Source organism: Athene cunicularia (genome assembly GCF_003259725.1).
Source record: "Athene cunicularia isolate RWA chromosome 1 unlocalized genomic scaffold, athCun1 chr1_part2, whole genome shotgun sequence".
NCBI lineage: Eukaryota > Metazoa > Chordata > Aves > Strigiformes > Strigidae > Athene > Athene cunicularia.
In genome coordinates this window covers 18,184,023-18,199,375 of record NW_020799092.1, presented here as the reverse complement: position 1 = coordinate 18,199,375, position 15,353 = coordinate 18,184,023, and the positions used below count along the sequence as shown (strand labels likewise).

The window sequence follows — 15,353 nt, the reverse complement described above, 5'->3', positions numbered from 1 at the left end:
AAATTTAAAACCATTCCTAATTAATTTCAGTTTGTAGGAGAAAAACAAAACCAAGAATAACTAGTCCCAACATATAATCTCACCTACAATACTTCTGTTTCAGGAATAATCTAAATTCTTCAAATTATAAAGGATTTTATGGGCTCCAGGATCTGATCAAATTATTGTATGATAAATGCAGAATGTTCCCAGACTTAAGGACTGAAAAAGTGAAGGAACAGTTGGAACAAAAGCCTAGTAATAGTGAATTCTGTGGAAGGGATTTAGACACCAAAGAAACGGTTTAGAGATGCACTTGAGGAGCTGCAGTGTAATTGGTGACTCCATATTTTGTCTTGATTGCCATCCATAATTATGGAAGTGCATAAAGCAACCATCGCTTGTTTAGTGTGTTTTCCTTGCAGTTCCAATTTTTCTAAAATGATGTTATTAAATCAAATCTCATCATATGTAAGTTTACACATCTTTCACATTTCTTATGAGAACTTTTCTTTTATATAGAAATTAATCTCTGAAGAATACTGTGACCATGACCTTGAACAAAAGTAATTTCTTTAATAATATGTGTGTTTACATATCTATGTCCTCCTAAGTTTGTACAAGTAGACTGTCCAGTAAGGGACTACGTCATCCATGCATTAAAACCACCCATATTTAATTTCTCATAGGCAGGAGGCAGCCATCAGCAGTCAGCACCCTCATCAGATTGTACAAGACTTTCTTGGCAGTCTTGAAATTGCATACGTACTGTAACGGGGAACCAGAAGGCTGCTAAGTGTTGACAGTATTTAAAATAGATAAATAAAACTAAAGTTGGTGGCTTCAGTATAATTATCAAGTTCCCGTGCATTCTCAAATTCATTTTAAACTGCTCAGCCCACAAGGCGCCAACATGGAGTAATTCAATTCCATTTGTATTTCAATTTTATCTTGTTTCTCTTATTTTATATCAAATAAATTAATTCACAAAAGTTAGTTCCTGAGTATTTGTGCATCTAAGAGAAAAAAGAACATTCTTGCTTGTATATCACAGATCACAGACTAGCAGTAGACTACAATTTGAGGGCCACACTTAGTTGAAATGTTTTGACTAAATGTTTTTCCATTGGGCTTTTCACAATTGCAGTTTTCTAACTTATTCCATCATTTTAAAAAATAATCTTTTTTGTTAACTTCTAAAAGTGAAATTTTGTCATGCTGTGTATCCTGCAAAATATTCTAGGTGAACTTATGCTCAATACACCATCTATATAGCAAAAGTATTTTGCTTGAAATGTGTTTTAGTGCATGACAAAGTGACTTGTGCTGATAAGGTAATTCAGTTTGCCATCATACCTGTATCTTTATGAGGTTTTCTCAGCACAGCTGTACCTACAAAGCCGTTGAAAAAAATATCCAGGCCTGAGTCTGCTTGTGTCTATATTGATTTATCTTTTATTCCACATCTTGATGTGTTATTTCCATGTTTGGAAATAAAAACATTTTATTTTGAGCTATCATTGCAAAACTTTTTATAAAATGAGGTGTATGCAACCGCAAATGGCACTGAAAAAAATTCTTAGTAGGCATTTTCCGCATAATATTTGCATAATGAAAACTGGAAATTTCACCCAGAGACAGCTTCTTCCTACTAATGGTAGCTCAATGATAGAAAGTCTCAAACTTTCCTGTGTTATGGCACCATCTCAGTTTGTGTATTACCAATTTAATGTAAGTCTGAAATGATCCCCTAATCCTGAACTTCTGTATTCCTCACCTACTTGTCCTCAAGCATCTGAGCTGGTCCTTAATGGTGCTTCACATGATGTACTACATGTCTGGCTCCTGGTAAACAGGGGAAGGAGAAAACTGGCTGTGTGAATATTGGCAACCAGGTGGGTGCTTACGTCTAAAGGATGGAATCAGTGTTCCTATTTTATGTTGTAAAACCAACAGTAAAACACTCCTGAAATACCTGATCCAGATTTTTCAATCTCACAGTTTTAGTGCTACAGTTTCACACCTGAAAGCCCTAGTCCTGCTTAGTCTCAGCAGTCAGCGCTGATTTCTGTGTCTGCTCGATTAAAAAGGGGCTGTAGGTGTGGTGAAAGCGCCGCAGAAGCACTCCCACTATGCTGTAGTCCAGCTGCCAGTATTCACTCTGCCTTTTTTAGAGTCTCTGTGGAAAAGATCCCAGTAAGGTCCGTGAGCAGGGTGACCCCACCATCCCAGCCCCGTGCTCTGTCAGATTTGCTGGTGACCCGTAAGGGGCGCTGCTGGCTCACGGCAGAGACAGTGCCCCCCCTCCTTTCTGTCTGGGTTCCCAGCCTCAGGTATCACTGTGATTTCCCAGAGCAGGGAGGAGCCAGAGCAGGTCTGATCCTTGTCTTCAGCTTTCAGCTTAAACATCAGTCATCTGGCTCACAGGTCAGAATTCAGAGTGGTCTGTATTTGCGAGGACAAAGGACACACAGCCAGAGAGAGCCAGGTTTGGTTAGTTCCAGTGTTCAGGAGACAGGCTTTTCTGCCTCGACACAAAATGTATGAACCCTGCATAGTTCGTACGTTCCTAGATTCAGTAAATGTTGCAACACTTTTTTAATGTGTTAAATTGCCTGTAAAATAATGCGATTTTTTGGCAGCAGGTGCTAATGAGAAAAACAAGCTTTCAAGATGACTCCAAGCCCAGCCAAGTGAAATTCTTGTTTTAAATAACCCAAATCTAATTAATTTTTGTTATGCATTTACTGAAACCAATTAATTTGCTCATCAGAAAATTTTGTTCCCGTTTGAAAAAGTATGGCAATAGACAGACTTTATTATCAGTTTCCTATCTTTCCTTGCAATAATTTGTTAATATTTTTTCTCTGGAAATAAATATTTTCATTTAGTTCAAGCAGGGGGAAAATGAAAGCAAAACACAACACAATATGATACCAGCGATAGCAGTACACTGAGTAATGCTAACTTCCTTTCTGAAAGCTTCAAAACGTAATAAAGCAGACCAGGTTATCGGATTAAAAACTTCATAAAACAAAGAACTGCTGCTCAGGAATGACAGTAATTCATTCCTCAAATTTAACAATATATTTTCAATGACAGTTGCACTTCTAATTATAGGATAAAAGTCAGCAATAAAGTTGAAAGGGCAGTTATTTCAAGAGATGAGTACTTAACCAGTGAAGAACTTACTTTCAGATTGTCCAGATAATTTCCAAACCAGCTCAGGAAGCATTTTCCTAATTTAGAAAAACGTCTTCGCTCCTGCTTAACCTAAATCACAACATTGTTGTTTTGCTGAGCTATCCTGAAAAATTTACTCTGAATCAAGGGAATCGATCGCAGTATTTTTTAATGGAAATTGCACTATGGACCAAATGCGCTGCATAACTGGAGCAAGTTCCACAAAGGACTACGTCTCTTGTTTTTCAGTGCATTCAGGGTAGTCCTGAGAGTCATGTGGGATAGTGGGAAATCATTCCACTTGAAGAGCTTGACTCAGGGGAAAATGAGGGCTTCAGCATAAAGTTGTGGTGATGTGAATTCATGCAATCTAACTCATCCCAGCAAAGTACAAGGAAGCATTTGAGATGTGCTGGGAGATTTCATTTTAACCAAACTTCAGACGAAAATATTTCAACAATTCAAAATGAAAACTTAATGTTATTCCCATTCCATATTTTTTGAAATGTCAACTTTTCTTTGAGGGTCAGGGCAAAAGCAAACATGCACATGTTCCAATTTCCCTAGGACTGAATTTATGAGCCTGTTATCAGCTCTTTGTCAAAGTATTATGTACTACAACTGTGTCATGACTGTGTCCAAATACCAAATAAGAAAAGCATTTGCTTCAAGTGTATTTGACAGTGGGTGACAGATAATCTGATACTCTGTGATCTTTTCAAGAAGGAAGAGTCTTCTCAGACTTCCTTCAGATAAAAGCACTCTCCTGTCATCTGCACTTCAGTACTCGGCCTCCTCTTGAGAGACAATGTCTTACAAAACGGGATTGTAAAGAAGAACCCTGACACAAGACTGTCAGGCACCTAGATGATTAGACATCATTTCAAGTAGCTAATCACTAATAAGCCATTGCTTACATCAACCTGAATTTTTCACCCAATGCTAATTTTCCATCGTCAGGCTTGTGGAAAATAACTCACTCAAGATGAAAAAGAGGGTAATAGCATACACTTTCTAAGTTTACTCATATTTACGGGCTACAAGATTCAGGGGCTGCTACTTTTTGTGAGTGCTGATATTCCAGTACCTGACAACCAAAAATGATTTGTAATCAAGTCTGGAGAAGAATTTTAAAAAACCCAAACAAAACTGAAAATGCAGGAAAACTTTGTATCAGAGTTGCACTATTGCTGATGTCAAAGACTAAAAGAATCAGAAGTTACCCTAAAACTCAGAAACTTACTTATTTAATGGGAATTTTATGTACTGTCTTTGGGAGTTTTCTTTTTTCTTGTAAGCTTGTCTACATATAAATATTTACTGTCGCTCAGATGCCTGGAATTCAGCATTGTATTGAAAAACCTTTAGCACTATTTTGCATATGTGGAGAGAAAGGACTTTTTCTCTAGGTAAAAAATTAGGAGATCTAAGGTTCCAAAGACCTATGGCACCAGGCAAACCTTTGGTGGGTTGTGCAGCAATATTTATGTATGTGGAAGTCGCACATGTCCCTTCATGGGTGTTAGGCATAGAAAATTACATACAACCCTCTGTGTTAATACTGTTACATTTTCTAACTTTCAATCTCATTCTGCAGCAATGAAGATAACTGTGAGAATTATAAATCTTCACTTTAAAAAATCACTTAACTTTGCCTTTAGGGAAAACACCACAGCAGAATGTTTGCAGACAAACTGTGGGGGGTTGCATCAGTAAATTAGTAACTGATATGTATAAAAGAAAGCTCTCGCAAAGCATGACAGCAAAATGAATTTGAGATGCTGTTGTGAATAATAGACAAAGCTCAATGAATATACTATCTCTTCGGCTAAAAAAGCTGTTGGATAAGAGAGAAACCTTCATTGCAAACATAGAAATACAAAACAAGGGCAAAGAAAAAGGGGCAGAGGACAGAGGTCAGATTTCCCCTTTAAAAATAGGGCTAAGGAAAGCTTAGATGAAAGATTAGTAAGGCTGAAGGGAATGCCATGGAAAAAATGTCATCAGGCATCTGACCCTCTGTGCCTTCACTGAAGTCTGCATCTGTGGAGGAGTGTCAGCCACAGCCTCCATTGCTATTACGCTCCTCTTTGGGTCTAAAATAAGGTTTTTGGCCTAGATACTATGTTCTTATAAAAACAGAAGATGCCAAGTGTGCTACAGTGTGCATGTACATGTCTATCTATGTTAATATCACAGCACGAGACCCAGCAGCTATTAGTCAATGAATTACTCCATCTGCATGGCATTTCTCATGTGACTGTTCCTAGATATCTCTAGCCACAGATATTCTCCACATTACCAGAGATAAGTGGCTTTTGTAATTTTTGCTAGGAACAATGCTTTAGCAGTAATGGAAACTAATGCAGCTGTTAAAAAGGGACAGAAATGCAATGCTGTGTACATTCAGGTGTGCAAATGTTTTTAAATGTTTGAGTTGAGGTTGAAAAACAGTGAAAGGCCCTACCACACTAGCACAATCAGCTCAGACTGATTAAAGGAAGATTATTTTTTTCCTTCTAGAACAGTTGGGACTGGTGCTAGATGCCATAATTTGTGCATTTCTCTTGAACGGAAAAGATCTCATGGCAGAAAGTTATAAAAATTAACACAAAAACACCCAAAGGTTGAAATTCAACAGCTATGTTTTACTGCTCTTTCCAGTCCACTAGCACACTGGAGTAGGTAAGTATTAAGGAGTAAGTCCTACTCCATCAGCTGAACCAGTAAGCTTTTCATTTGGGGCCCCTCAGTTACATCTGCATCTCTATTCATTTTAATTTCGTCACAACTTCAGGGCTTTGAGAGAAGACAAAACTTAGAATTGGCTTTCAGACTGGATTTGTATGCTGGCTGAGTAAAGCAGGGCTCCTGTTCAAGAAAACAGTAACCATTTGAGCTGGTTTATGAGTTGCTTTAGCTCAGCCCCTACCTAACGTGTTCTGTCCAGTTCAATAACAAGAAGTGGAGCCTATGCAGTTTATGTCTATGCACACAGAGTTAAGATTTATAAAAACAGAATTCTGTATGAAAAAGGAATCTTCATCTGTGTCTGTGTACGACTGCAACTTGGTATTTATGATCAAAATTAAGATGTTATTCTAAGCCTGCAAAGTTGTGATGAGTGTGTCTTTTAATACAAATCCCTCTCAGGAAGCATCATGGTACTACTGAGCAATGCTTTCAGACTCACTAAAACCATCTTCTGATCCTATGGAGAATTAAATTAGAATGGAGTTTTTTGTAATAATCACCTGATCAAAATAACTCACTGGAGCCATCACATATGAGGACAACTGCCCTAAGAAGTAGATCACATGCTATTTTCAATTAGTAATAGGGCCAGGGGGTAGCATATTATGTAAGAACTATTTTCTAATCTCCAGGAAAGGGAGAGCAATGACTCTCTTGACATGTTCCATTGCTGCAAGATACAGCAGGACTCTCGCTGCAGTGCCTGTACACTTTTGGAAACAGAGAGATGGGACATGGGGGGGCTCTGAGCTGGGGAATGAGTCACCCAGCCATGCACCCGTGTCCTGATACTCTAACTCGCTGCACTGCATGAAGTCACATGCACTGACTAACTTGCAAGGTATCATATTCATGAAGGTCTTTCCTGAAACAAACAACTTTATTCCAAGGTAAAGCGTGGAGCAATTTTTAGGATGGTGAATTTTTTGGAATTCTGGAACTTTTCTGACACTGTGCCGTATTTGACTTTCTGTTCAACAACCTTCTGACACTACTCCAGGAGGTTTAATATCCTAAATTAACCGCCACCTATCACTACTAGAGAGCAGGGCATGCAACATCTCAGTACTATAACATCTAACACCACCATGGCTAACTGCAGCAGAGACCACAGGTTATTTTGGCACTTTGAACTGAAAATACACATAAAGCCACCTTGGCCAAGCAGTAGAGGGTTGTGGTCATGAGTGGTCTTCAGAAGAGGCAGTTCTAAGCCGTGTGAATGTAAAACATTCTGCATTGCTTAGCCTAGGTCCTATTGACTGCTCTGGGGAGATGCCATTGGCAACACAAACACAGGTAACAGGGAGGGAAGCCAGAGAGAAACCACTCCATGTTGTGAATGCTGCACTTTTTAGTGTTCTGAGAGGTATCTGAGCAGAACCTCTTCATACTTCTTGAACTTTCTTTCTGTCCCTACAGCATCTTAGGAAGCAATGAAGGTTGACTGAAACTTTTACCAAAACATGCTTGCTAGAGCAGCTTCCAGGACAAAATCTGGTTGGACACAGAACTGGATTTCAACTCTAATTCATTGTCTTCTGCAAGCATCTTCATCTTGGCTGAACCACCTGTTAGTTCAGAGAGCTTGAGAAGCTAAAATCACACCTGACAAATTAGGGAGAGTAAATTCCAGAAATAGGAATTCACTGAGATTCCTAAATCAACATGTGTTTTGTTGAACACATTGTAATATATTCAGAAACATTTCATTATTTGACATAGAAAGTGCTTGTTACTCATACCTACAAATGTCCTTGATAAGATTCATCTAACAACACAAAGATATTGGACAATGTGAGAGTAAGCTCGAGTAGAAAGGCAGAAGAGGAATTAATGATTTGAACAGGATTGCAACTTTCTTGTCATTGATGCAAAAGAGAAATTTAACTTTTGAGTTGACTTAATCATTCAGACATGAAATAAAATATATTGACTCTTTCTTATGAAAAATAAAGCAAGTAAAACCGGCTAGATCTCCCAAATAACAAAAAGAATGGCAGTAGCACCTTTTTTATCAGTGCACCCAGCAAATTACAGAAGAGTGCACTCTTCTCTGCTCAGGCGAATCTGGGCCAAAATGAGGGATATACTCACTCAGTTATTGAGGGAGAGCATCTGAGTATCATATGCAAATAATGCTGGAGTGGAACTCTCTCCTTGTCTTCTTACAAACCTACTCATTGAAGAAATACCTTAAACACTAATTGTACAAATTATAGAGAATAACTCTGCAACAGGTACTCAGAAAAATACACATGAATTTGTCTATGGTCTGAGCTAGGAACCCCAGCTACCATTATAATCAATGGAACTAGATTTTTATTCACCATAAAATAGCTGCTTATGGCTCATTTCATTTTCTTAAACAGAGGTGATCAGTGACATTCAGATGCTGTAGCATGCCCTTCTGACTTCTAGCTGCTACTCACGGGTGTTGCAGATCTCCCATAGGTTCTGAGTCATATCTGCCAGCCCAAAATGGGTATTCTGTGTATCCTAGAGCGTCTCATATGGCAGTAGGAACCTATGTTTAGGCAACTGCTGGCTGGTCAGCTGAGCAGCAGTCTGGGCTCCACTGCCTGTAATGACCTGCGTCCGTGACTCCAGTGGGAGCGGGGACACCTAGTTCACTTGACACACTTGCATTTGGGTATCTGATTCCTAACCCAGAAATCTTCCGTGGAAGTATAAAGACCATGAGGAATTTTGTGCATCTGCAAACTTATCAAACTTTTCCGTGAACTAACATAGACATTCATGTCAGATCAGGCCTCTCTTCCCTAATTCTTAAAATACCAACTCTTCAAATCAGAAGAATAAAATCTCCCAGTGGTCATAAAGTGCATCAAACTCCTCTAGTGAATGATGGGAAAATGGCTTCAAATATTTGTTCCCTAACAGCAGTGAGAAAGAGAAACCTTTTTTTGGACTCTCTAGAAGCAGCACTTCAGTTGTGACTGAGAGAAGGGAGAGAGGGCTCAATGAGAAAAGAAGCGGCTCAGTTCCTCAGACTCAAGAGATAAAGCTCTTTGAAGAGGGACAGAGAAACCTCCAATTACAACTGAAGTTAATGATTCTATCCATTTGCTTTCTCCATTATTTTACAGATTTTTACTTTCAGTGCAAAGCCACATTAGTGTCTGGATGAAAACAACTTTTCTTCCCTCGCTCTAGAGCAATTATTAAATTAGGACCTCTAAATTATTGGAATCTCTGAATTTTCCCTGAGTGATGAGTCTAGCATTTGGCCCCATTCCAAGGGTAGTTTCACCGCCTAATTTATTTTCAAACTTGATTTGCTCTTCCACTTCAAGGAACCCTCTGGATGTCCCCTCATGAAACATGAAATATGTCGTACAAGATATTTTTCAAGGACCATTAATGTGTGTGGCAGCTACTAATGTTTTGATAACTGAAGTCTCCCCAGATCTATCTGATATTTTTTTGCTATGTGACCACAGGCCTTCCCATCTTGTTTGGTAGGTCCCTGAAGCCAATATGAAGAAACTCACGCAGTTTTTCATGGAAGAGAAGGATACTGTAACATGGTTGGTTTTTTTAAAGCTCTCTTAAAGTGATATATTTAGGAGGTATGAGGGGAAAGAACTGAGCAGTCCTTTATTTATCTTCCCAACAGGTGCAGCATAGGGAGGCACAAAGGCAGCATTTGCTAATTTCAGTTTTGCCAAGTACAAAGCACATTGTGGTCTGCTGAAAGACCTGCTTTCCTCCTAAATCAAATGAGTTTTTTATGTTAGTGTGACAATATTAAATATTTTTCCTGTGCATAGATGCACTGCTTTCTGCACAGGGTGGATATGCTTTTCAACTCAAGTAAGAACAACAGTAACCCAGATCAATCTTGCATTATCCTCCTACACTAGTATTAAAATAAAATCAATGCATTGTATAAGAAAAAAAATCAATGTAGTCTTTTCAATTTACACCATAATAAAGCAAAACGTAAAAACTCCAAAATAAATCAAGTTTGGGGATTTTTCTTTGCCAGTGTAGGGTTTTTTTCAATCAAAGTAATCTGATTGGAAAAGTAGTCTTAAACTTAGGAGCAGTGGAAGTGGAAGGTCAAAGAATAAATGTAGATGCTCTGGTATCTCAGAAGTAAGTATGGGAGCAACACTTGGAAATTAGCAATGGGAGGGCAAAGTCAGTCTAAGAACGACTGAATTCCCATTGTGCAACAAGATCTGTGCAGGAGGACACTGCTCCACAGGGCTCAGGGTGGGAGTGGGCCCACCTAGCAGATCTAATTGCAAGAGTTGGGTCTTCCTTTTGCTAGGGCTTTAAATTTAATAGTCAAAGGTGCTGAAGAGAAACTTTCTACAGAATTGAGAGAAAAATAAGGGTTAGGGTTTCCACCTTCCCTCATCCACCAAAACTCATTTAACTGTGACTTCAATACAGTGTTTGGAAATGGTATTTATGGGCCTAACTTTGAGTGTGATTTGGCTCCAAGACCGAAGGTAGTTAGAAATAATGGGAATGCATTTTACAGTCAGTCCCACAGAGAGGCAATGATGGTGCCAGAAGATGGATGTCTGTATGCTTTTCTTTTGCCTCAGTGAAGCATGTATGTCTGCAGCAAGGACAGCAGCAGCTGCACTACTCAGTTTGGAGCCATAATAAAATGATTATACAGGTCCAATCTTCCGCATGGAAAGCACTAAGCAATGTTATACAAGGTTCACATGCTGGGTTCTTGAATTTTCAGGAAAATTTTCCATCATCGATGTTAATTTTGACACAAGCCAAATCCATATACCAAAGCAGAATTTCCATTTAACATTTTTCACCTCGAAAAATTGTCTAACCTTGAAAACATGACGGTAAAAGAAATCTTACTTCAATTAACTCTTACCCAACCTTGATACTGGGATTCATTTCCCACTAGAAAGCTGCCCTACTGTCTACTTATATGATTTACATGACTAGCTGACAGTGCCTATTATCTTGATACACCGTGGTATTTAAAACATGATATTGTTTTAAGTATTATAAAAATAATGCAAATATAATCATAGAAGAATCATGCAATGAAACAAAACCAGTCCTGTTTAAAAGCCAATAGAAGTAAAGGCTGTTTCAGCTGGGCTGTCACCCTATCTCCAAAGGGGTTTCTACTGATATATCTGTTTACCACCTTTCACAAATTGCTTCATGTCCATTCCTTCTAATGGACAACATATGCACATAGTTTTCTTCACAACTTTTACATCTATGCTGTTTATAGAGGAAAAAAAAAACAAAAAAAAACCAACAAACCTAAAACACTGTCTAAAGTAGACACACTGATTTTTAATTTTGATTCCTTGCCAACATGTGGATGCTCCAGGCAGTATTCAAACAGAGCTTGCAAACCCTTCGAAAATGAAGTTGGCAGACAGCGGATAAATTCTTTGGCTTAAAATTTTGAATGGTCGCTTAATTTATGGCCATGATATATTTCCTAGATTGGGGAGAATAAATAAGGCAAATTTATAGAGCTGCCTACTGGTGACTGACTTGCACCTGTCCCTGTGGGATGATGCCCACAAATAGTTTGAAACGGTTGCTCTTGAGAGACTTGGCACATTTACAAAAAGCATATCCAAATGCCGTGGCCTGTGACAGTTTAAGAGGGCACCTAATTAATGGGCAGCTCTTATTATGAATATTGGTTAAAGGAAAGGGAGGAGAGGAACGACTGACTGAGTGATTACAATAAATTACAGGAAGTAATTATATGAGGGAGGGTTATTTTTTTATTAGTCACCAGGAAAATTAAAGGCTGTTAAATTTAAACGTACTGGTAAAGGTCTTTGGTATTGCAGTTCTATCGTAGACATCCACCGGGATCAGTTAACCCATCGATGCAAACTTCACCTTGCGAATATGAAATTTTGAACAGGCTAAAACAAAACCATCTCACAACAGCATGACCATAACCTTCAAACAGGCCACAGCTGATGAAATACATAGGACTTTGACTTTTTAGTACTATAAAGGCCTTAAATCGTTAGTCATGGAAGCCTGTTCACAGTGACAAATTCCATCAGGCTGAAGTGCTCCAGCAACCCTCTCTAAGTTGAGTGGTGTGTTTGATTTGGTGATCCTATTTGTTAAGAGCACATTGTGAGGCTACACTCTCATCAAGTCAGGAAAATTTCTTACTTTGGTAATCTAATAATCTTAAAATAGCTCAAAGAGAATTTGGCCTGAAAAAAGCCTGGGAGTTTGCTACAGTACTACCTCTGAAAAATCTAGCTGTACTTCAGAGACAGCAAAGCTGAGATTTCTTAAACTTCGAGTGTTAGCCACTTTCTGATTTGTCAGCTGCTTTCTCCTGTGTGTGCTGTTTTTAACTGGCAGGACCTATGAGAATGAGTATGGGATCATTCATGTAAATGCCTTATTTTGGAAATGTCAGAATACTCTTTAGGTGCCCATGTGATGCAGAAGTCTTAAGCCTCTTTTTTTCTCTGCTTTCTATTGTAGTCCACCAGGAAGTTCCCCAAAGGTTTCTCAGAGTCCTTCCAGAATGTAGTCAGTCCAAGATTCATCTTCATTAATTAATTACCTTCAGTCCTTCACACCTTGGAAATTACCTTGAGAACGGCATTTGATGGACACATGAGACTCTGAATTCTTGCTGGTGGGGCTAGTATGAGCAGTAGCAGTGTTATTGTGCTATTATTCATACCGAATACTCCTGCCACTAATGTAGTAAGTATTTGTACTTACTATACCAGTACTGCCACCAGCTCAGGTGAGTTCTTGATCAATGATAAATCTTCAGGAAGCAGATAATCTCTTAAGTAAAATAAGATAAACCTATTGTCACCCTGATCTACTGACTGCAAATAAGCTGGGTGCAACAAGGAACAACCAGAGTACCACCTGTATGTATCACTTTTCCAGAGCTCATTACTACTTGTGAACTCTAGCTCTATCAGTACAGAAGGCTTCAATATTTTTTATGTTCCTGAACACTGACTCATCAAAAATCACATTTATTCCACTGTCAATATAACGTTGTTCAGAGTTGCTAAATTTATTTTGTAACAACACAACCACGGAGCTCCATTTGTAATCACTGCCTTGTAAGAACATCGTTGAAACAATCTAGTCTTAAACAGAATAATAATTTTTAGAAACATGAGCCTCCTAACAAATTTTCGCTAAGCACATATCTTTTGAAAGTGCAGAAACTTTTCTTTTTTTTTTTTTTTGTTGGCAGCCTCAGAATGCATTCTGAATAAACTGTGTAATATCCAGTCAAATAACAGATCAAATAAAAAGGACACTTAATACATGCGTAAATCATTTGAATTACAAATAAGACACTCTAGAAAGGGCTTGGCTCTAGGTTTGATATAGAGGATTAGTCTCTTGTATTAATACGTGCACTTGGTGTAGCTATTTTCAGAAGGATATTTCATCCATCATTGTCCTCAAGCCCTAAGGAGGGCCAGTAAGTAAAGTGATCACTTTGGTCTGTCAACACTACTTGCTTAAGACTCAGTCTTGCAAAAAATTTAGTTTTCATATGCCCCCATCCCAACAAGGTGCTGAAACTAATGCTCCTGATAGTTGCTCTGCTCCTGCCTTCCACAAAACCATGAAATATTTCAAAAAGACTTTTAAAACAAATGAGATGCTATTGATAGGTCAGTGTTAAATCAAATGTACTTGTTCCGACTACACACATGGGCCTATCAGATTGCTCAGTATTGATGGGAAATAAATGCCATTTAATGACTTCTATACTTTCCACAAGATTATCTTTAAGATTAAACTCCATTTTGCACTTTGGAATGCATCAGGGAATCTGTCTGTATACCTGTTGTTTGCCAACGTTTGCAAAGCAAATACAGTTTACTCTTATATGGCTTTGCAGAAGCTATGTATATTGCCAGTGTTAAACAATGATCATCAAAAATTCTTAACAAAACATCTAAATTTGAAAGAAAAATAAAAGAAGGACTATAGAAGTCATAAAAATATAAGAAGCTTATTTAGCTTAATAATTTCAAAATAGTAAAAAATAAATGCTAGCTTTAAAAAGTTACGATCCTGAACAACTTACACCTGTTCAGGCAGCCTCCAATGGGCAATTCTATATCTCACTAGCAGACTACATACTCAGTTTCTTTGCTATAAACGTAATAGTATCACAAAAGGGGCCAGTATTACTGCCTTTAACTATCCTCTGAAACATAAAATAATAATTTCTGTAGCGTGGCAAAATGTATCATTCCAGTTTGACCTGTACAGGAAAACTTCCCCTATGCATTAGACATATAGAATATATTTTCATCAGAACCTTAAAACTGTTTCATGAACACATCCTTTCTATTCAATAACTTACAATACTTTATGAAAAACATATAAACATTCTGACTTCTTAAACCATAAGAAATGCTTATTCCCCATTTCCCAGAGTCTGTATATCTTAGCTACAGAGAAATCACTAACTGCACTACAAAAATCTGGCAGTCTATAAAGTGTACAGCATTTGCCCGATCAAGCAGTTTCTCAGTATCTCTGCAAAGGCACTGTTTATTGTCTAAAATAGTTGGAGGCCAATGCAGTTTTGTGCTATATCCCTACCTGGAAGTAATTTCTTAGTTTAAAAGGATCAGTGGTCTGCAGCGATATAATGCTGTTACACAGCTATCACTCTCAGATATTATTTGTTGCTGAAATATGCAAGATGGTCTAAAAGGTGTTTTGTATGTATGTGTACTCATAATTCCTGTAATTAAGAATCGTTCAGGCAGTATTTGTTATGCTTACCATCTTTCTTGGTGGGTTCCGGCATTGTTACAAGAATTCTTTATTCCCAGTGAGTTTCAGGCTTTCGGATGCAGTAAGTAGTAGCCCCAAGTCCAGCTGAGAGTGTATCAGTATGACAAGCAGAGGGTAAGAAGAATTCCTCTGCTTTATATACTGCGACTGAAATATCAGTCAAAATAGCACCTCCTCTCTTTTCAATGCAAACACTTTGAAAATTGACAGTTATGGGAACCCCTCTCACATCTGTTGTCTGCAGCCTCTGCTCCCTTGGCTTTTGGAAGGAATCTCTGCTGCATTGCATGAGGCTGATGAGAACATCTATAACTTTCTAAATACAGCCACACCACTCGCTCTCTGTGTCTCTCTCTGCAACATGCAGACATACATGCACATGCAGATAGAGGTTGAAAAAGTGACTGCCACGCTATTAAAGAGAACCTTCTACCTGCAGAACTTACAGGAACTACCTGTATACATTTACACCTTTTCACACAACATAAAAGAGACAAATAAGTATAGACAGTATGCCTGCAGTGAAACTTCATTTCCTTTCTTTAAGAGAAAGTGGTATGCAAAGATGGAGTGAGAAGTAGAGTACCTTGCAGTATTAAAGAAGAAAAAAGGATTATTGTGTTTCTGTC

The 15,353-nt window shown here is 38.2% G+C and overlaps 1 protein-coding gene across 4 annotated transcripts in view; it reads right to left on the bottom strand.

The window, feature by feature from the left end:
- The window catches only part of MYBPC1 (myosin binding protein C, slow type), a 77,185-nt gene extending 62,368 nt beyond the window's left edge, over window positions 1-14,817 (bottom strand). For all 4 annotated transcript variants that reach the window (XM_026868631.1, XM_026868629.1, XM_026868630.1 and 1 more), the window contains exon 1: window positions 14,713-14,817. In XM_026868631.1, the coding sequence (XP_026724432.1) occupies window positions 14,713-14,737 (25 nt within the window). In that variant the 5' untranslated portion in view covers window positions 14,738-14,817. The remainder of the gene's footprint in view (window positions 1-14,712) is intronic.
- Between the last annotated feature and the right edge of the window lie 536 nt (window positions 14,818-15,353).